This window comes from Lutra lutra, chromosome 2, assembly GCF_902655055.1.
Source record: "Lutra lutra chromosome 2, mLutLut1.2, whole genome shotgun sequence".
NCBI lineage: Eukaryota > Metazoa > Chordata > Mammalia > Carnivora > Mustelidae > Lutra > Lutra lutra.
The window spans coordinates 35,359,137-35,382,158 of record NC_062279.1 but is presented as its reverse complement, the minus strand read 5'-3'; the positions used below and the strand labels follow the sequence as shown (position 1 = coordinate 35,382,158).

Genomic DNA, 23,022 nt, shown 5'->3' with positions numbered 1-23,022 from the left:
GGGGTACTCATAACCCCTAAACGTGCCATGAACTTTCTGGCCCCCATACTATTGCTTAGGCTGTTCTGTTCTCTCTTCCTGAAATGTTCCCCCCCCCGCACCTCGTGTCCCCCTCTCTGCCTATCAAATCTGGTATATGCTTCAGAGCCCAGCATAATGTCATTTCCTTCAAAAAAATCCACCTGCTTAGAGAAATAACTCCAACCTCAAAATCCCCAAAGCACTTTATTGGTATAGAACTTCCTCTTTTTTTTTTTTATAAAGTCTTTTTTTTTTTAAGATTTATTTATTTGACAGACGGAGATCACAGAGAAGCAGGCAGAGAGAGAGGAGGAAGCAGGCTCCCTGCTGAGCAGAGAGCCCGATGTGGGGCTCGATCCCAGGACCCTGGAATCATGACCTGAGCCGAAGGCAGAGGCTTTTTTTTTTTTTTTTTTTTCTTACAGAGAGAGATCACAAGTAGATGGAGAGGCAGGCAGAGAGAGAGAGAGAGGGAAGCAGGCTCCCTGCTGAGCAAAGAGCCCCATGCGGGACTCGATCCCAGGACCCCGAGATCATGACCTGAGCCGAAGGCAGCGGCCCAACCCACTGAGCCACCCAGGTGCCCCTCTTTTTCTTTTTTTTTTGAAGATTTTGTCAGAGAGGAAGAGAGAGTGCACAAGTAAGGGGAGCAGCAGGCAGAGAGAGAAGCAGACTCTCCACTGAGCAGGGAGCCCCATGCGGGATTCCATCCCAGGCCCCCAGGATCGTGACCTGAGCCCACGCCAGACACTTAACTGAGCCACCCAGGTGCCCCTGGGACTTCCTTTATAGCATTTGTCATGGTGTGCCTTGGAACTGGATCTTGTTCAGAGGGCTTTGTGCTTTCTGTAGCTCTTAGCATGGGCACCAAGTAAGTTCTCAGTAAATCTTTATGGTAATGAATGGACCCATGAGGTTGAATGACACCAATAGATGGTCAAGAAGCAGAAGTGGCCCCAGAACAGCACAGTTCTTTTAGGGCTTGCCATCACTTACCTGTCTGATGCCTCCTTTCTTTCCTTTTTCTATCACCATTACATATATTTTTTTTTTTTATTTGACAGAGATCACAAGTAGGCGGAGAGGCAGGCAGAGAGAGAGGAGGAAGCAGGCTCCCCGCTGAGCAGAGAGCCCGATTCGGGGCTCGATCCCAGGACCCTGAGATCATGACCTGAGCTGAAGGCAGAGGCTTTAATCCACTGAGCCACCCAGGCACCCCTCAATATTACATATTTATAACATACTGGGTATCAGGTCTTTCCCACACAGGAGCTACCCTCAGTTGCAAACCTCAGGCATCATGCCTCTTCTAACTTCCTCCATGGGAAAAGGATACACTATGTGCTCATGGTTGGCGGATGCAACCTGCACACTTTTCAATTCCATAGCAGTCCCTGGGGACCTACGGTGTACCAAGGTTTCTGCCAGGGGTTACGGAAGGAACAAGTTAAGTAAGTCACCACCTGGTCCCTGCCCTGACAGGGACTCCTGGAAGCTTACCCATGGGGGAAATGTGAATAACTCACCAGGATTTGGGAATGAAAGGAATCTGCCAATCCCATGGACATCTGGAATAAGGAAGTGAACGACTGGAAGCCCAGAATTAAGGAGCAGGGAGAGACTGAAGAGGATCCAGCTTGGGATAGCTGGGGGACTAAATGGAGACGGGGTAGCACTCGGTTCTCCTGAAGTCTGGTTTGGCAATCCTATTTTCAGTTCCTCCTTTATTCCCCTTCCCCTATTTAGCCTCTTAGCCTCACCTTATTTGGCGAGGGCAGGGCAAAATAGTAGGACACTCCCACATCACCTCCTGACCGCCCCCCACCCGCTTACGTTCCCCTTTTCAGGCCCTCAAATGATCCTCCTCCCTCCCCACCCACCTGGCGCCGTCCCAGAACGCGCCAACCTCCAGAGTAAACTACCGCCTGGCTAAAATCAAAAGAGCAGTGAATTTAGGATCGCGTTCATTATGGCCCTCACAGCTACCCCTGATTGAGAGCTCACCGTGTGCCGGGCTACATTATCGTTTTTACAGCAACACTAGGAGGAGATTGTTATCTCATTTTATGGGTGAAGGAACCGAGACCAAAAGATGTTAAGTAATCTGTGCCAGCTCACACACCTGCCAGTTGGCGGTGCCAGACTGGGAATGAGGTCTGACTCCCCAGGCAGTGCCCCGGTCAGTTCCGGTTGGGCCGTACGACCTTTGGCAGTTGGGGACCCCATCCCTTAACCAACACCCCTCGTACCGGAATTCTCCAAGCCCCGCCCCGCTCCGGCCGCGCCTGCCTCCGGCGCCCTGGTGCTCGCCTGCCTGAGCCGCAGAGGCCCGCTCGGCACTGGCAGGTGGGGTGGGCGGGGCCGGCGCGGCGGTGCGGGTGGGGAGAGGCGGGCCCTGGCGGGGGCGTGGCCGGAAGCCTTAAAGAGGCTGGGGCCGAGGGGCGGGCCGCAGAGGCTGGTGATCGCGGCGGTAGCGTTCTCGTTTTGTAGCCGCCCGCGGCGCCGTCACCATGTCCCTGGCGGCCTCGGCGGGCCGGGGGTCGGGGTCCGTGTGGTCCCCAACGCATGTGCAGGTGACGGTGCTGCAGGCGCGGGGCCTGCGGGCCAAGGGCCCCGGGGGCACGAGCGACGCGTACGCGGTGATCCAGGTGGGCAAGGAGAAGTACGCCACCTCGGTGTCGGAGCGCAGCCTGGGCGCGCCAGTGTGGCGGGAGGAGGCCACCTTCGAACTGCCGCCGCTGCTGTCCGCCGGGGCCGCGCCCGCGGCCGCCGCCACCCTGCAGCTCACCGTGTTGCACCGCGCGCTGCTCGGCCTCGACAAGTTCCTGGGCCGGGCCGAGGTGGACCTGCGGGAGCTGCACCGGGACCAGGGACGCAGGAAAACCCAGTGAGTGCGGGCCGGAGGAGACGACAGGGGGCGGCGGGCCGGGGAGCGGGGCAGTGAGGGGCGGGGAACGTGAGGCTAGGCGCTGAGATTCTTTTAGAGCGAGTGCGGCAGTCACCGCACCGCTGTGTCCCAAGGGGACGGACGGAGAGAGGCCTTTGGTCAGGGATCCCCGTGGACGATAATCATAGTCTCACCGAGGTTCAACTTCTTGGGTTGTCCCGCCCCAGCTCTCCCAGCGCGTGGGCTCTTTGAAGCCGGCGCTGGGGGTGGAGGTGGGGGAGTACCTGGGGTGTTTTTGAATTTGTAGGGACGTCGCTCAGCGCCCGGAACTTAGTAAGCACTTTATGAATTTTCGATGAATTGGAAATACATGTGGGCTGACGAATTCTTCTTCCTAGTGTGGGTAGTGTGGATGTTTGAAACACTCATTGGCTTATGTGGAAAGCCTCCTGGGTATTTCACTGTCCTAAACAATGAGCTGGGATGGCTGAGTCCGGGAGCAGGGAGGATCAAGGTGGAGGGTGAACCCCACTGACACTCTGTGGCCTTAGAGGCTCACCCAGGGACAGAGCTGGGGCATTAGAATGCGGGGTGGAGGCCACCCAGAGATGTAGAATCTTCACCCCCACCTCAACTACTGCCTAGTGGTTAGTGAAGAGAATCTGCCTCTCCCTCTTCCCCTTTTTTCTCCCCACCCCCCTGGGCCCCAAAGCCTGCTAGAACAGCTTGGTCTTCACTTTCACACTGAAAATTTTTAACACTGTTTCCCCTGAGCCCAAGTTAGTAAGGATTTCCCAGTGCTGGTCAGAGCCTGTGTCTGCCCTTGGCCCAGCTACAGTAGGAGGTAGACATTGTTTCTTCTCCGCCTTTGTCGGGTTCTCTCTGGTCCTATTCTGAAAGGATGGCTGCTCACCTGTAGCTTCTCAGTCTGGAGTTGTGTGCTAGGGTATCTCACTCCCACAGGGAAAAGCTGGGCACCCCCCCAGTTCACTTCAAGGTGTCACCCATTTATTTGTTCTCTTTCGCAGGTATTTGCCATGGAGCGTTTGATTATGGAACATTTGATTATGCTCACGTACTGTACCAAAAACTGGCCTCCTTGGCTTAATTGGTTACTTTGCTGGACCTTACATATGCAAATCAGTCATATTACCACAACTCCTACAGCTTGTGAAGCACATGAATTCACATTGGGTGTTTTAGATATAAATGGTATTTTAACTTTCCCTGGTGGAGGGGACTGGAAAAGCCAGAGGGTTTGAAGTTACCAGACTCCCTTTTCTGCATCGTGGGTCCAATTTCAGCTTGCATGCTTGCAAATGCAATACCTGATTCACTTATCTGGCCCAAGATGAATAGGCATTTCTGAATTCAAATCAGATAAAACTAGAGAGCCTTGAGGTGAGGATGGATAGGGTATCTCTTGGCATTAACTTATAAGCCATAAGGTGAGCAGTGCCTTTGCTGAGGAGGCGCCGAAGCAATGCTGATTTTCCATTTGACTGACATTAGGGGCCTTGGATTGGCTTCCTTTCCAGCTTCAACTGGGCGCCATTTGGCCATCCGTTGTCTTGTTCTGTCCCAAGATGCGGGGATATTATCATCTGTCTGCCGTCTGTTTCCCGGGTGAACATTTTATTCCCTTGAAAGACAGTGTGTCCCCGCCAGAGAGGAGGATTCCAGATTCCTAGGTCTGGTGCCCACTGTGCTCCTGACTCACTGTTAGGCTTTGGGCTGCTCCGTCTCTAAACACCCAGATTTCCCTATTTACACATGGAGCTTGTTGCCAGGCTTAATGGATATTTATAAGATGTTTCTGGGCTCCTGGATTACTGGGGTCGGTGTGTAGACTCAAAAGGTTCTGTTACTGCTTTGTGAGAAACAAAAATCTTAAGTTCCCTATTTTAGGAAGGGTTCAGAGGTCTGCAACTTCATTTCTGTCCTCCTCTCCAATGTAACCCTGAACCTAGATGGTTATTCCCATCTCTACGGTATGGGCTGATTACCACTTAGTCACAGTATCAACCTGTAGGAAAGTGATGCTTAGTTGTTGTGTTGGGTTCCCCCCCACCAATAATTGCAAACGAAGTCTTCTTTGCCACCTCAGCAGTAGGTGAAATTGTAAACTTTCCACCTGCCGCTTCCTGGGACTTTCCAAGGGGAACCTAGTTAAACCAAGCCTCTCCGCTGCCCCAGTACGTTCCTTGGGCGCTTGAGATAGCTGAGATTTGGAGAGTGAGATATATAACAAGAAGCGGAAGTTTACCAGAAAGAAACTGGTTGGGTTAGAAACTAGTTCATTTGAACTAGTTATTAAAGGTTTGACTCCACCTTAGATATAAAAAACCAACAACAAAACAGAAGCTCAAATTTTGGTCTCCGGGTTTGTGTGTGTGTGTGTGTGTGTGTGCACGCGCGTGCATGTATGTGTGTTAATCTCGAGCAAAGAAGAGTTGCTGCTGTAGAGTATGACTCTTGTCATGGGTCCAGAAACTCAAGACGTCAAGAGCTAACTGTGCTAGAATTTGCCTTGGTTCTCTTGATAAGCCCTCATCTGTCATACATTTGGAGGCAAAAGAATATGCTTTTCGGGGCTCAGATTTTGTGGACCTCAAATTTAGCGTGATGACACATCTTTTAAAATGCCACGCAGTGGATGACCTATGGTGTAGGTAGACATAGGTAGGATACTTTCGATAGGGAGGAGTTGATAGCGCCTGTCTTTAAGAGGCAGTTGAAATGCATTGATATTGCACTTATCCTTACCTGTTAAAGACCCAGGGTCAAAGTTGGGCCTAGGTTAAATGGGAACCAGTTAAGTCTCATGATCATAAAACAGATATGAATCTGTGAGGCAGAAACAGGTAACCAACATGTGGGATTCTCTGCTCAGCTCTCTAGTCCCAGGTAGTTTGGGATCCTAGACTGATCTAAGGGGATTAAAAAAAAACTTTTGGGGGTACTAAAAGCAACAAGATGTGGGGTAATAATCTGTTTGGGGCAGATTAAAAAACAGCCATTCAGGCTGACCACTGTGTAACTAATATCATGAAACTTAATACTGCCCTAGTCTTTCAGCCAGGAAGACAGAGTGAGTGATGGAGAGTCGTTTTCTAAACACCTCTTGAAGATTCAAGAGGGAATTTGGTTGCATATGAAAGGATTTGGATATTAATAAAGGTTAGAGATTCTGAAGAACTGTAAATATAGTAAGTATAAGTGTCGTAAGTTGTCAAAGGAAATCCAGGTTATTAAAAAGAAATAAGGGCTCAATAGTTGTTTTTCTGGATGGGTCGGATGCAGAGAAATGATTTAGATGAGCAGAGAGATAGATAATAAGCAGTCAGTGTTTGTGCCTGTACTGTCAAGCCTCCTCAGTGCATTTAGGATTTTTTGTAACAAGTTGGCAAATTGGAGCAGTGTTACGGATTAAGTTTTTCCTTTCTTGGGATTCCCCTTTAAGATAACATTGGGCCCTACTGGAAACCATTCCTCAGCTCAGGGGCCCCAGTCCCCTCCCACTCCTATGTAGGAAGCTGAGAGCTCCAAACTGGAGATGCCCGGGGACTGAGACTCTGTCATGCTCTGGGAGAAGTAACCCTAACTTGCTTGTAGCCATGAAGTGAAGTGACTAAGAGGAGGGAGGGGACTCGAGAGTCATTGTTCTGGTGATGGGCAAGAAGTTCCCCCATAGTATTATTTGATTATGATTTCATCTCTAAGACATTCAGTTAGCTTCGGGAAAGTTTCAACTGCCTTTTTTTTTTTTTTTTTTTTTTTTGGTCTTTAAAATCTATGTTTTTAGTACATTGTTTTAATTGGAGTTGCCACACAATATTATATTAGTTTCAGGCGTACAACATAGTGATTTTATGCGGCGCTCACAAGTGTAGCTGCCATCTGTCACATACAATGCTATTACATTACCACCGCCTGTTCCTTGTGCTGTGCCTTTCATCCCCATGACTTGTTCATTCCATAACTGGAAGCCTGTACCTCCCACTGCCTTTTACCCATTGTGCTCATCCCCCACTTCCTCCTCCCCGGGCAACCACCCACTTTATTCTCTGTATTGATGAGTCTGTTTCTGCTATTTGTTTTGGTTTTTAGATTCCACGTATAGATGAAATCATACAGTATTTGTCTTTCTCTGTCTTACTACACTTAGCGCTATACCCTCTAAGCCCATCCATGTTGTTGAAAATGGCAAGATCTCATTCTTATGTTTTTGGTAAATATTTTTTAATACCTCTATGTGCCAGGCACTGGGGTATAAACAGTGACCCAAACAGACATGATCTTTACTTTCAGGAAGCTCAGAGCCCTGTGGGGAAGATAGACATTAAACAAATGAATACATAAATAAATAATAATGTATTATGATAAGCACTGTGGAGGAAGAGAACAGGGTGTCATTAAGATAATGGAGGGGGAAAGACATGACTTAAAGAAGGAGATGGCAAATAGCTTCTCTGAGGCTATTTATAACCTTAAGTACAAAGAGATTTTTCTGGTGAAAAGGAGAGGAGGGGGACCTGGGGGAGAGGGAGATGCCTATGCAAAGGCCCTGAGGCAGGAACTCCTGAGAAGTTGGAGAGATTGTGTAGATTGAGGCTGAAGAGGAGGGCAGGGCTTTATTTAAGAGCAGTGGGAAGTCCCTGAGTATTAAAAGCAGAGGGGTGTTGTGATCTGCATTTTTAAAAAAGTCACTGGCCACTGGGTGGACAATGGATCTGAAGCGGTCCTCAGCTGGAATCAGACAGCCAAATGGGAGGCAGTCGCACTAATCTAGGCCACCAATGGTGGTGGGTTGCACTAGGGTGACGGCCATGGAGGTAGACAGGTGGTAGATTTCAGAAATATTTTGGAGGTTCAGTTGGCCTGATTTGTGATGGGTTGCGTGTGGGTGGGGGTGAGAGAGAGGAAGTGATAAAAATGAACTAATAAAGTAGGGAGAGTTTGCTGCTGAAAATGAACCAGGAAGTGGTGGCGATTTCTTTCCCCAGCAGCCTCCGTGATACTGGAGTGAGGTCACCATTACAAAGACTGCTTTGGGCCGTGACACCTGTGACTCCACAGTCTTCTGTAGGAAGCACCACTGAAACCAGGGTGTGTGCGTGTGTGTGTGTGTCTCCAAGTATTTACAGTTTTAATACAGGCCAAGTCTTTGTTTTGTAATAGCATACATAGCTAATGAAATCTCCCTGGTGTGCTCTAACATAGCCGACGAAGTCACTGCTTCAAGGAATACAGGACTAAGCAAAGGAAAAACTCATATATAACAGTAGGGAAAACAAACCCATAAGTGAAAAATAAAACTCTGGAGGCAAGTAAGTCACCCATGTACATGTTTTGCACATTAGGGAAGGTAAGTGTACAAAGGAGTCTTGTGCCTTTTTCACTTTGCTTAAACTTCCCTTTGATTACAAAGACTCTATTTCTGTAACTACCATCAGAGGGAGGTTTTTAGAAATAGTATCTGATATGTCATTTAATTGTAGTGATTAACTTAAAAATGTCCTAATTACTTTAAAAGCAATACATGTGCTCATTAAAATGTCACCTACCCCAACACGGATTTGTTGACCTTACTCTTTTCCCCCTTAACAGTAATCTCAGATATCTATTAAAATACTACAATTTTAGTTGCCATACATCCTAGAGAACTGTGGTCCGTGCCCTATAATCTTGGAGACCCCAGCTCTGGTTTAGCTCCAGAGGGATTAAGAAGCCCTGGCCTACTGGAGAAAGTGATAAGAGGTCATTTCAGGCCTTATCTTCCTCCCTGAGCAGTCCCCTTGGGTGGCCTTTGATTGTGCCTTTTTTTGCAGATCTCTAAGCCTCAGGGCCTTTGAATTCCAACAACATCAACACCCAGATCCTTGTATTGGTCTTTGAAGAAAATCAGTCCCCTGCCAAGATCATATGTTTTGGAAGAGACTTGGCAGCAAGAACTGCCCCCCCGAAGGTGGCCCGATTCGGATCTCGCGGCCCGATCCACAAAAGCACGCAGGCTCAGGAGACCAAGCCTGGCTTCGCCTGCTTTTCCCTTGGCTGGGCGGGGACCACTTTGGTCCTGTGCTGTGCCGTGTGACCCAGGGCAGGAGCTCAAAACATCAATGTGAGCGAGCGGGGTAGTGAGTGATGATTGGTTGAGGTCTCCGTTCGCACAGGGCCACTGGCGGTCTGCTGGAAAGATGTGGAGAAAGGTTTAATCTTAGGTTCAGCCCAGTGGATTAAAGACCAGGGGCAACTGAGGTATGAAGGCAGAGTTCTGCTTCTTAACGGTTCTTAGTTTTGGCTGTGGCTTGTTTGTCAGTCCTTTTCTTAACACTGATGAAGCAGGTTACCTTCTGCTAACCACGCCTTTGGCAAAGGAGCTGCTTTTAACTACTAATGAGATGAGAGATTCCTTTCCTGCAGGGAGAAGTCTGTAGATAATCTGTTAGAGAAAAATCAAGGATTTTAGTCTCCAGGGTGTCCCCAAGGGACACATTTAGGAATGTGGCTGTGGAGAGAAAAAAAGGCAGTGGTAATTAAGTGTCCTTTCCTGAAGGCTGGCCTTTGTATGGAGTGGAGGGGAGGCATTTATGAGGAATCCCAGAAAAATTTTTCTAGAGGTGTGGCTGCTATGCACTTCACTTTTTAAATACTCTTTTATGAGAAAGGAGGTGGCTAAGCTAGGTAGAACAATTAAGGCTTCCAGAAGGCCTGGTCTGAAAGGGCCTCTTGTGATCATGAAGAATGGGTGTCCTGTGCAAAGGGCCCCAGCGCAGGCCAGGCCCCTGGATACGTCTTTGGGGTGTTGCCCCCTCTAACACTGGTATTGTGGGGTTTTCCTGGTACGTCAGTGGCCCTTCTCATTTTTACTAAGCCTTGGTTGTTAAAACAGGATTTAAAAATGTGGGTTTTTTTCACCTTTCCTTCTTGGGTCTTAGCTTGATTACAAGATAAATCATTGGTACTCTGCTTCCTTGCCAGGAAATGTCACTGAAGAAGTACGAATCTGTCTGTGCTGGGGGAGTGGACTGGTAGGTCCCTTATGCTAGGATGTGTTTGTTTCCTCTTGTCCTGGTCAAGAGATGGGGAACCAGGCCACTTCATTTTTGTCCCATTCTTAAAGTCGCTTTGTGCGGGTGATAAAGGACCCTGTGGTTGCCAGGAGATTGTCTTTGACAGACCCATTGAGCAAGAGGTGAGATATGGGATCTGATGGTAGAATATTAATATTTGTGGCTTTTTGAGATATGATCAAGTAAAAAAACAAATTGACAAGGAAATGATTATAGGAGGGGTACTCGTCCATGTTTAAAAAGATGTTGATTTTTTCTAATTTAAAAATCATTTTATTAATTAAAATTTAAATATTAAATTTTTTTAGAGATTCTGTTTATTTGATTTTTTTTCCTTTTCTTTTTAAGATTCTGTTTATTTGAGAGAGAGAGCACGAGGGAGCACGTGCAAAAGGGGTGTGCACTCTCCCGCGTGCAAAAATAAATTTAAAAATTTTTTTAAATTCTTAAAAAATAACGCTTATAAAATAAAATAAAACAAAACACAGGTCTTGATCCTGATACTTCAGTCAGTCATACCGTCCTGTTCTCTCTCCACAAAGGTTTGGAAGCCCTCTATTTCTTGTCCATGCTGAAGAGTTGTATCTGAGGGTTGGTAAATCTCTCTGTGAGTTACAGAAAATCCATACCGATCCTGGTGTTTTTTAAACTCTTACATACTTCTTAATTTTAGAAATGATGTCATACAGACTGATTTTGTAACTGTTTTCCTCCTCCCTCACATGCATACCGTTGTTGTTCAGATTTGATGGATAAGGTCGGATAATAAGGAGTACAGCCAGTCAGAAATGTTAGTATCTTAAATTCCCTTCTGAGAACTCTCTGAATGGGTAAACCACAGTATATATGCCCTTCAAAGAAGGTCTTGCAGCCCTTAGAAGTGGCAGGTATGAAGACTGGAGGGCAATAATGTACAACACACTATGAATAAAATTGCACGTCTGCTCTGGTTACAGCTGAGTAAGGGTTATAGCTAACACTTAGTGAATGCTTACTAAGTGCTGGGCACTGTTCTCAGCGCTTGACATGCATTAGGTGGTGTTATCTTCATCATATCTGGATGAGGTAGGGGCTTTTAGCCCTGCTTCAGAGGAGGTGCCTGAGCCACAGAGAAGTTAAGTAACTTGCCTAAAGTGTCTCAGCTAGTGATTGTTAAAATGTCTAGGAAAAAAGGCTTCAAGATGATACATTAAAAGGTTATAAAGATCAGATTAGTATGAAAGTGAGTTCATTTTAAAAAATTAACAATTTTTCTTTTTCTTTCTCTTTTTCTTTTTTTTTGAAGTTGGCTCCCTGCCCAGCATTCCCAACATGGGGCTAGATCTCACAACCCTGAGATCAAAACCTGAGCTGAGATCGAGGGTCAAATGCTTAACCTAGGCGCCCTCACAAAAAATTTTCTGTAACCTGTTGTGCTCACTTTCTAAGAGAATTTCCATAGAGCAAATAATATGGAAAGGACCCGAGGCATTTTCAGCCGGCTTTTCTCTCTCTCTGTCCTGGAGCCTGGCACTTACCAGCTTTTAGGATTCAGTTTGGTGGCTACAGATAGCCTTTCAGCGCTGCCCGAATGACTGTTTCAGGGATTGGGGTAAAAAAAAATTAGCCATTTGCCTCTCTCATGACTGACCACAATTCTTCCAAGATGTTGACAATGGGCAGAGAGGGCCACCTGAGGAGGCAAGGTTGGCCCATCGGTCATTAGGTATTCTGAGTTAGGCAATGATGACCAGCTACTGAGGGGCAATCACAAAACTTGTTAAACTACTTAGCCTCTGTAGGGTACACACCACACATGTTTTATAGGTCATAAACATTTCCGTCCCTGTTTGCTCTGCATTGCTTCTAGGCTTACCAAGCGAAGTTTCAAGACATTTCACCCATCTGGACTCACCCCTTTCCAGAACACCTTTTAGATGTTCTCAGCTGCTAACCCCACGTGATTTTCAGCCTTATTTTGATTCCCTGGCGGAGCCAACTAATGAATTGCTTTGAAAAAATTCTTCACCTGAGAACAGTTGAGAGTGTCCTTTGGGTCAAACACCACAGCAGGTGCTGTTCTGTTCTTCCTGCTTCTTCCCCTCACCCGAGGCCATAATCCCCTGTGTCACAATGCTTGGTTACCACGCGGGTGACTCACACTACAAGTCAGGTAGAGATTTTGCAGGGGGAGGGAAATGGGTAGCCCACATCTGACCCTGGGGTCCCGACTGGACCCACAGACAAGGAGCCCTTGAAATTTACACACATGAAAATGTTGAAGTCACTTGTAGAGCTCGTGGTCTTTCTTCCCTTCCCTTTCCGGAGCCCCCTGTGTCTAATACAATAATACAGTATTCATTTTACTGGAGCCCCTAAGTAGGTGGTTCACAAAGGATTTAATTTTGCTGAGGACCCTGATTGTGTGCGAGTCCTTATTTGGGATGAAATTGTACCCTTTAGCAGGCATATCTTCCCATGTCTAATTATTTTCTCAAGTTTCAAAGTCAGAAAAGGCACCAATGGTTCCAGTGTAACACTTGTGATGTTTGGTGAGCCTGAGCTCTTGCTCCCACCTGAGGGTATGGTATGCTTTTTAGGGCAGAATCTGGCCCTTTTGTATTTCCAGTGCCTGCTATGTAAAAATGTTTGAACTGTATCTTTGAAGCCATCTTTTCCCTGTTCGTGTCTGCCCTCTGGAATGTTTTAAAGGAAAAACATGTTTGCTTCAACTGCAGAAAGATTATTTTTGACACATACCAGCCAGTCCCTTACGAGTATAATCCCAAAAGTCTGCACTGCTGTGAGACTTTCCATTTCCCAAGAGCAAGAACTACGCTGCCTTCACCCTGCCACATTCCGATGGAAGGCCCCTGTGATCAGCTTTCCTTGCTTTTGAGCCGTACTGTGAGAAAAGGTGTGCTCTGAAGCCAACTGGTTGAGTCGATTGGCCGTGGTTGGATAATTTTAGCTCTTCTCAAAATGACTGTTTAAAAGCCTAAAAGCCCAGGAGATTGGACAATGCAGATCCAGGCGATAGAAGACATAATTGAATTTTTCTATATTTTGAGCTATTACCTTGTCTTGTGTTTGACTCCCCCCCAAAAAACTCAAAACCCCAAAAGCAACCCTAAACCCAAAAAACTCTAAAACAGCAGGGCAGCCTATTTGGATAATAGGCATTTTTGCCTATATATGCCCAGGACCATCACTTGAGTGAGGGGGGTAGAGGGGTAGGAAGATTGAAGTTTTCATTCTGTACTGTTTTGCATAATTTGAATTTTTACTTCATGCCTATTATTACTTTAAAATATAGTTTATATATAAGTCTTCTGTCAACTTTCCGTGTATTCAGAGATCCTTTTGATTTTTGAAGAACTGGGTTTTTAATTATAAGTTAAAATAATTATTTGATTATAGAAGGGACCGCTTGATTTCCTTGATTGGTTGCAGGACTTTTTCCAGAATATGGGCTTAAAAACAAACTCACTACCTTGGGATGATGGTTTTCTTCCTGTACTCTGCCCTTTGGACTAGGAAAATGAACCCAGCCCTGATTTCTGAGATAATTCCAGCTTTCTGGGCCTTCATGAATGGTAATGCTGGAACACACCCACTCTGCCATCACAGGCTGTGTGGCTATGCTGGGACTTCATTATTTATGAACTACTTCTATGAGGTGGTAGAATTAAGTGAGCTAAAAAAAAAAAAACAAATTAAAACTCAAAAACAACAACAACAAACCAAATGGATAGAAACACTTAGAATCAAATTGATGCTTGAAGGTCAAAACCTGCAAAGGTGTCTGGTTTGGGATTCCTTAGGGTGAGCCATTCATGAATCATGGCTTTCATTTATCATTAAATTATGCATGTGCCGAAAGAACCCTTGCTTAAACGGTTTGAATTTTTAATGACGAGGGTAATACTATTAGAAGAAACAATTCCTGTCTTCTTTTCCAGCTTTAATAAATCCGGCACGGATTTTTAAAAAATTCTGAACATTTGCATAAGATGCTTACCTGTGCTTCAGTCTGCTTTTCACATCCTTCAATAGGCCTGTGCCCCTTCCTGGCTACCTGGTATTTGGTTTTAGGTTTGCCTGTAAAAATAAATTTTAGGAACAGTTGATGAAGCATCTGTTCTCACCTCCTAGTGGTTTTAGAGGTTCCCCAAACAAATCCCACTTTAGTGCCCAGGACTGAACCTATGCATCAGGTAATAATAGGTCCCCCAGGGAGGATTCTAGAATTGGTTGTGGTGTCACTCAAAACAAACAGACTGGCGCTGATACTTTTGGAGAGGCAGGCTGGTCCCAGGAGCTGTCCACAGCCTGCTCTGAACGTCGTCTCTGCATCCCCTGGGAGGCTAAGGGACTGAGTTGCAGGGAAGAGCTTGGGGAGGCGGCCTGACCCACTGTTTCCCCAGGGTGAAGAGGTGAAACTGCCTGCGGCTAGTGTGGTCATCTGAGCTCTGCAGTCAGCTTTCAGCAACTTCCCCTTTCCAGGTGCCTGCAATGCGAATTTACAAAAGCTAGCCACCCTTCATCACCAGGGCGACCACTGAGCCACGTGACTGTCCGAAGAGGAAAATACAAATGATTCTCTGGTGTCTAAATGACAAACATGCAATCGCTTCCAGGCTAAGTCTTAGAAAATAGATTGGAAAGACACCAGACTGGCGGGGGTGACGCTGTGTAGAAAGACCTTGCATCTGCCCCCCACCTCCAGCTGTGGCCTGTGGTTTTAAAAACCATAAAAGATTTCCCCCTAAAGGTCCAGAATCATAGCTCACCTCATCCTCTCCGATGTTGGCTGTGTTTTTTAAAAATCCAGTCTAAGTTCTTCTTGATGACTTGGCACACTGGACTTTCTGTGTAATCTTATGATTTATGATGGGTGGCCAGCCATGGCGGGTTTCCCCCTTTCTTCCGAGAACACTTCTTTTTGTCTTCTGATAGGACTCTTAAATGAGAAGCTTAAACTTGCCTCCAAAAGAATTTAAGTTTGAGCCCTCCTCTCGTATGTTGCAAAGGGGAGATGAGTCAAGAGAGTGCAAAGCAGGAATTTTGGTGTAAGAGTAGGGGCTTTGGAGGAAGGCAGAACTGACTCAGAATCTGCCCATGCCCTTTACCAGCTGCAAGACCTTGGACAAATCACTGCACTTGTGAGCCTCAGTGTCTTGTGAGACTTGGATGAGGGTGTCCCTAAGCGTGCACAGTGCTGGGTATGCTGTAGGCGCTGTTTAAGTGTTAGGTGTCTGCTTCGCTCTGCCCCTTTACTTTCAGTGTGTAATCAGCTGAGCTAGTGGGGCAGCCTTCCGCCCTGCGAGCAGACTGGCTGATGGTGAAAGAGGAAACTGCTCGTTTGAGGAAACCTATCATTTCCTTAACGTCCCTGGCCCTCAGCTCTTAAGTAGGTCACGACACAGAACATCCAAATGTGGTTTCTCGGTCTGACGGTAACCCTAGGGATGGCTCTCAGTGGGCCACGCACTCAGACTTTTCTGCTCTGTAGGGGTCGTGCTACTCATCAGCCACATGTTCTTGCAGTTCCCCAGATGGAAAATGCCCAGGGGAGATTTCCTTTTTCTGACATCGTCTTGCAGGAGAGTTGGGCTGATAGAATATTGGCCATATCTTCAAGCAGTTTGCAAACGACCAGTTGAAATACTTGATAATGTTTGAAATATTCTTTTTTTTGGATTAATAAGGTAGGAAAGAATGCTTCCTTTCAGTTTCTAATTTTTTTTAGGGTGGTAAAATATACATCACAAAATTTACCATTTTCATCATTTTTTTTAGTGTATAGTTCTATGGTATTAAGTACATTCACATTGTTATGCCACCCCTCACCACCATCCCTGGCCAGAACTTTTTCATCTCCCCAACTGAAACTATACCCATTAAATACTAATTCTCCATTCACTGCTACCCCCAGCCCCTGTCAACCACCATTTCCACTCTATGAATCAGACTACTGTAGATACCTCATATAAGTAGGATCATACAATGACATTTGTTTTTAAAGATTTTATTTATTTGTCAGAGAGAGAGAGCACAGGCAGAGGAAGCAGCAGGCAGAGGGAGAAGCAGACTCCCCACTGGACGGGGAGTCTGATGTAGGACTCGATCCCAGGACCCTGGGATCATGACCTGAGCTGAAGGCAGATGCTTAATCGATGGAGCCACCCAGGTGTCCCACAATGTTTGTCATTTTGTGACTGGCGTAATTCATTCTTTTTGGAAAAAAAATTTTCTCTGTCTTATATTTTCTATTATTCCCCAACAGGGACTGTTCTATAAATGCTTGCTTTTTTTTTTTTTTTTTCTGAGATGTATGTGTAAATTTGCATTCTGCCTTCTTAACTGTTTGTGTGTGATCTTTGCATTTTTACCCTGTTGGCGGAAAATACCAGTCACAGGAAATGACTGGATGGAATATTTGTTTGACTTATTTTATTGTTAGAAATAGTTATTAAATCAAGATTTTAAGTGACTGTACATTAAGTACAGAATCAGATTTTGTCTTTCCCTAGTGGGTGTCTTCTCAAAAACAAAACTGCAAGTTCTGCCCCTATTCCCCTACCCCACCCTCTCTATTCCAAAGAAGAGAGCCCAAGAATGTATATATGTGAGAGGTTGGTGGTAACAGAGAAGAAAAGCTGGTTAATGGGGATGCTGAACGTTGTTTTAGGCTCTTCGATTCAAAGATCACCTCTCAGCCTTTCTCCTTGTAGGTGGTATACCTTGAAATCCAAACCCGGAAAGAAGGATAAAGAGCGAGGAGCAATTGAGGTTGACATCCAGTTTATGAGAAACAACATGACTGCTAGCATGTTTGACCTCTCCATGAAAGACAAGTCTCGGAATCCATTTGGGAAACTGAAGGACAAGATCAAGGGGAAGCATAAGGATAGTGCGTCCGACACCGCCTCAGCCATCATTCCCAGTGTGACACCCTCCGCTGACAGTGATGATGAGTCTCCTTCCAAAGACAAGAAAAAGAAATCGAAGATCAAGACCCTGTTTTCCAAGTCGAATTTGCAGAAAACGCCACTTTCCCAGTCCATGTCCGTCCTGCCTACTTCAAAGTCAGACCGAGTGCTGCTTCGTCCTGGAGACTTTCAGTCCGGGTGGGAGGATGAGGACAATGAGGATGACTCCCCCTCTGCCTCAGATGGTAAGTTTGCTCCTCCTTCTTACTTGGGCTCTCTCTCTCTCTTAGCCCCTTTGCACTCAGAGAGAAGAAGCAAATCTTAAAGAGAAGGATTTTAATTCAGTTCCTCGATTACTGAAATGATGATGGTGGTCATGATGGTCATGATGGTGGTGATGACAGCCATGATGGTGGTTAGTCTTGGTCAGAAAGGCTTCTCTTTTTAAGCCCTCTGGTTCCCAAGAATGTACAAATTCCTTTTCTAAAATGCCTGGCTCAGTCGGTTAAGCCTCTGCCTTTGGCTCAGGTCATGATGCCAGGGTCCTGGGACCCACCTCGGGTCCCCTGCTCACTGGGGAGTCTGCTTCTCCTTCTCCCTCTGCCACTCCCCATGCTTGTGCTCTCCCTCTCTCTCAAATAAATAAGTAAAATTTAAAAAAAAAAGACTAAAAAAAATTTTTTTTAAAGATTTTATTTATTTATTTGACAGACATATCACAGGTAGGCAGAGAGGCAGGCAGAGAGCGGAGGGGAAGCAGGCTCCCTCCTGAGCAGAGAGCCTGATGCAGGGCTCGACCCCAGGACCCTGAGCCGATCATGACCAGGATCATGACCCGAGCCGAAGGCAGAGGCTTTAATCCACTGAGCCACCCAGGCACCCCAAAAAGAGAATGTTTTATCTCTGTAACTGATGTAGATTTAAAAAGCTTTTGGAGTTAACAGAATGAATGTATCCAGGCCTTTTCTTTCTTTTCTTTTTTTAAATTAAGGGTAAAATCATGGAACCTTGGAGTAATTCTGACATTTTATTAACTCATCAGGTATTTATTGAGATCCTGTTAATGTGTTAAACCTTCATGGGAATTATCCTTAGTGAAAGCTGAGGAATCTAGTTCCTTTATCTGTGAATTAACTGTGGATTTGAACTTCAGTTTCAATGACCAAACCTTACTGTTGGCCAGATCCTGCCCTTCTCATTGGTTTAATGCAGGGTTTCTCAACCTCCGCTCTGCACTGTTGGTAGCTGGGGCTCATTTGTAGGGGCTGCCCCATGCCTCCTAGGATCTCTAGCACTATACCTGACCTCCCCCTGTTAGATGCCAGGAACACATTCCCATGCTGAGAACCAGAAATGCATTCAGACACGAGGGATGGGCACCCCCTTCTGATTGTGAACCAGTTGTTTAACTTCTTGTTTCCTTTTAATCTTTGTTTTTCTTCCCACAGTGATGTCTCACAAGAGAACAGGGAGTGCGGATGCTAAGCAACTGAACCAGATCAATTTCAGCCTTCCCAAGAAGGAAGGACTCTCCTTTCTTGGCGGCCTTCGGTCTAAGAATGACGTCCTTTCTCGCTCTAATGTCTGTATCAATGGGAACCATGTTTACATGGAGCAGCCGGAAGCCAAGAGCGAGACCAAGGACAGCACCCCCTCCTCCTCCCCGTCCCCCCAGGGCTTCAGGAAAAAGCATTTGTTCTCCTCCACTGAGAACCTGGCTCCTCGGTCTTGGAAGGAGCCTGGGGATGGAGGGGCCGTGTCTTCCGAACCGTGGTTCTCTGAGTCTTCCACCAAGGACTCTCTGAAAACCATGTCTCTGCCGTCCTACCGGCCGCAGGGCAGTGGGGATATTCGGGAGAGCGCGGCTCCTGTGAGCTTAGAAGCCACAAAAGAAACCAAAGAGAGCAAGAAGCAGGAGAACAAGAAGTCCTCGTTGCTTTCTCTGGTGACGGGAAAGAAGGACGTGGCTAAGGGCAGTGAGGGCGGAAGTCCGCCTACCGTCCTGGGGAAGGAGAAGGAAGGTGCGCCGCTGCCGGAGGTCCGACCAAGGGATGACCGGCCGGGGCCTGACGAAGGCCTACGGAAGAGAACTGAGAAGGACACTCTGGCTGTCGTCTCTGGACGGGGTAAATCCCTGAATCCCTTTGAGGAAGTGCAGGTCACAGAACCGGAAGCCGACCGAGAGCCCAAGTCGGAAGCTGCACCACCCGTGGGCTCTGCACGGGCTCCGCAGACCAAAGCCGTCAAGCCTCGGTGAGTCTCAGCCTTCCTCATGCGGGGCTGTTCGTGGCGATCAGAAAGGTCTGCTGCTGGAGCAGCCCTTGCCTGGGGATCCAGGGTGGTACCTGTGTATGGCAAGCATTCAGTGGTCTGAGTTATTTCTACCAGCCCGTTGGCTGGCCCGCCCTGCACAGATTGCTGCGATGGGCCCCTGTCCCACCCCGCTGCCAACAGGTACAGTCTGCCCCCTGTCGGTAGGATGATCCGCCCGCATGGAAAGCCCTGGTTTGTGGCAAACTCCGAGTATTCCAAGCGGGGCATACCAGATTCTGGTTGTGGTGTGTGCAGAACATGTGTTTTTTTAGAGTCCTCATCACGGATTTCCCTTCGAGGCAGATGATATCTTTCCTCCTTGCAATTTGGCATTGGTGTGCTGGCGCGGGGGCCCCTTGGTCCGCTCCCAAGCGTGCCCGTTCTCTGCGTGGCCATTGTACATCTAGTTGCGAGAGCCTGAGTGAACACTGGGGGCTTTCTGCTTTCAGCCTGACTCACAGTCACACTAACAATATTTCTGTGGTCTTGGGTGGGAGAGACTTTTTTTTGAGATTCTATGTACTCTGATTTCACACACACACACACACACACACGCACGCGCAGACTGTTCCTCTTCAGAATTAGTGCCCATTGCCCGGAGGGGCATCTTTTACTGCTTCGAACTTTGTAGATGCTTTTTGTTTATCACCAAAAGCAGCCGTGGACTGTTGCTTTACCTGGGGCTTTCTGTTTCTGTTGCAACAAGCCCTTTGTGTGGCAGATGTGTGGTGATAAAAGTGTCCCTTTCCTACCTTAAGTAATTGATGTTTCTTCTTTAACTTCTTAAGATACTGGCCCCCCCCATATAAAAGTGTTTGCCCCTTTGGAACAACTTTATTTGTGTTTCTTGCCTCTCACGATGCATCTGCAACTGACCTGCAGATTTTATTTTGTCCTTTTTGCAGACTGGACGTGTCTCCAGAGGCTCAACCCACAGCCAGGCTTTCTTCTTCCCCTGACTCTCCTGTCTTCTTTTCTGCTCTTCTTTCCAGTTCTGGCCAGACACCTGTCCCTTCTAAATTGGGGCATGGTGCCGAGACACCGTCCTCTGAATCTCCCTCTGTCTTCTCTTTCTCATCTCCCATAGTGGCTCCCATTTCCACATCCACGCCGGTTGAGAACTGGCCTTCCACAGACAAGGGCCAGGCCAGTCCAGAAGAACCATCTTTGCCCCTTAAGGCAGAATTGCCAAGGGAGAGTTTAATACAAGTTCCAAAGACCGTTTCTGGTGTCTTGGGGTCACTTTCCAGAAAGTTACCCACTCCAGCATGTAAAGGGACTGAAGATTCTCCCACGAGGAAGACCAGTGAGATAGGCCCAGACAGCACTGTTGGTAACGACTCAGAAAAGTCTCTTGTGAAGCAGTCTGAAATGGGGCACCATGAAGAAATTCTGGGGTTTCCTGCCTCAGAACGAGACTCTGTCCCTTCATCTCAAGAGGCCCAAGAAGTAACATTCGGCCTTTCACTCCAAAGTGACCAGATTGAAAGCCCAGCGGGGAAGCATCCGATGAGGGCAAGCACAGACTCAGAGAGTCCGTCTGTGTCCTTTGGGGAGACCAGCCTTCAGGAAGACAGCATGACTTCTGCAATGACGGAAGCGGTGCCCCCTTTTCAGATGGGAGAATCCGCTCCCCCTCTTGGCTCCGTGATGCGGAGACACGAAGAGAATGTGGGTGAGAGCCGAAAGAAAATCAGGAAGCACGTGTCATTTTCTGAGCAGCTCTTTACACAAGAGGAGGTAGAGCAGGCCGCTCGGTCAGTGGAAGAGGACAGAAGCCATCCCCGGGAGCTGACACACGAGAGAGCCGCCGCTGGAAATGCGTCAGACGGGGAGTCTGCTGAGGCCGGAGAGAGGGAAGCTGTGTCCCCAGCAGCACAGTGTGGTGTGCCAGCTTCCGTGGCAGGCCCCCTTCCCAGCCCGTCTTGCGAGGAGAAGGGCTCAGAAGCCCCCATGAGTGAAGCAGGCTCAGGGAAAGACATTCCGCTCTTGAGGATTGAGCCAGAAGATACACTCATGGCCCCAAATCAGAGCAAAGCCAATGATCACGAAGGTTTATTGTCCGAGCCCCTGAGTGGCCTTCACTCTACCCCAGGGGTTAACTCTCCAGTCGTGGCTGATCTGGGCTTAACCCTTCCTTCCATTCCTGAAGTGGCATCAGATGATGAGAGAGTGGATCAGGTTGAAGACAATGGAGAGACAGCCCAGGTGGCAGCCCCAGAAGGAGGACCTTCCTCCTTGAGCCTGTCCCCTGTCCATCCTGAGATGGAAAAGGGGCCGAGGGGTGAGGCAGATGGCTGGGCGGCGCCTGCAGAGGGTCCACACGACCCCGGGTCAAAAGCACCCAAAACATCTGCGGCAGCCTCTCCAGAGCCAACGGCCGCTTCAGGAATTCATAAGCCAGATCTTGGCAAGAGCTCATGGTCGGATGAACAGCTGCCATGTCCTGGCGGCGGTGAGAGGGAAAAGCTGATGGGAAATGGGAGGCCAAGCCCGCCTCCTGATCCAGCCCTGGATTCTCCTGTAGCCAGTCCCTCCTTTTCTGAGAACTTTCCTGTTACACGCTCTTTCTCCAGCTACCCACACGCTGACACTCACCACACCAGTACAGCAGAATCTCAAAAAAAGGCCACAGCAGAGGGTCCCGCTGGTAAAGTGGAAAGTTCTGGCAAGAGGAAGCCGCTTCTTCAGGCCTGGGTCTCACCCTCAGAGACACTTCCTATCTCAGCTCAGCCGAGCGTGGGAACGGGGTCAGCCAAGCACAGGTGAGAGTCGGGGAAGGTCGTTTTGTCCATGGGAGTGAGGCCCACCCCATAACCCAACCCTTTGCCTTTTGCCTGCTGAGGTGGATGGCTTTCTAAGTGCACGGCTATCCCGATGGCATATGCCACGCAGTTTGCTGGTAGGGCCTGTTTGCAAAGGGTCTCCCCCCCCCCCAACCCCCAGGGTGGGAATTCCTCCTCAGGACACCCCTGCATTTGTAGGGAGAACACTGGGACAGTCTTCACAGATGGTTTAGGAACTGTTCTGCACAGATTTGGGGCTCTGAAACTGCATCTTCCGGTATCTTCCCAGCATCAGAAACCAGCTGAGGCAGAGTGGTAGAACGGAGCAGTGTTGTGAGCTTGCTTTGAGGTGAAGCTGGCATGTTTGTTCCTGGCACTTTCTTTACTGTTGAGGAACGGGAGGCTCTGTAGGACCCCTTGCACTGGTGTGGGTCCTAGGCTTTAGCTGCCTCAAGAATAAGAGGCTGGCTTTAGTGTTCTTCTGACGTTGATAATGAGACCAAGGGTATGGTGAGAACGTCAGGACACCTAACTTTCCGGTGCGCATGGTGGGCCTGCACGTGGCTGCCTCGTGCTGACCGCCCTCATTTCCGCAGGGACTCCGGCATCTGCCGGACTGGACATACGGAGAGCGCATCACCACTCTGCCCTCTTGTCTGTCTCACCGGCTGCCGTCCGTGAGGTGGACGGTGTCTCGCTTTTGTCACTACCGAAGGTCTAAGGATCCTTTCCCCTTCTCTTTAGACTTCACCCTGTGAAGCCAATGAACACAACAGCCACCAAGATTGCCAGCTCCAGCTTGGGCACCGCCACCATCATCAGCGAGAACTTGACCAATGAAACTGCGATGAAGGTATGTCTCCTCCAAGAAGTAGGTGTGCTAGTTAGGGGTCCATAAAAAACCCGTTTCAAGAGTCACCGTTATGTAGACCCTCCTGGGCAGCAGGTAGGGCCGGGAACGACTTGACCATACATACGTTTATGTCTTCGTATAATCTTTGGAAGCCCCTACACTTCCCAGGGGACTA

The 23,022-nt window shown here is 47.8% G+C and overlaps 1 protein-coding gene across 3 annotated transcripts in view; it reads left to right on the top strand.

Annotated features, from left to right (window-relative positions):
* Nucleotides 1-2,454: 2,454 nt before the first annotated feature.
* Nucleotides 2,455-23,022, top strand: part of RAB11FIP1 (RAB11 family interacting protein 1) — a 30,961-nt gene continuing 10,393 nt past the window's right edge. The window contains exons 1-5 of one of the 3 annotated variants that reach the window (XM_047717076.1): nt 2,457-2,908; nt 16,698-17,140; nt 18,344-19,148; nt 20,114-21,973; nt 22,739-22,847. In XM_047717076.1, the coding sequence (XP_047573032.1) occupies nt 2,532-2,908; nt 16,698-17,140; nt 18,344-19,148; nt 20,114-21,973; nt 22,739-22,847 (3,594 nt within the window). In that variant the 5' untranslated portion in view covers nt 2,457-2,531. Of the gene's footprint in view, nt 2,909-16,697; nt 17,141-18,343; nt 19,149-20,113; nt 21,978-22,738; nt 22,848-23,022 lie in introns of those variants that run through there. The other 2 variants (XM_047717077.1, XM_047717078.1) reach the window with 2 other exon arrangements.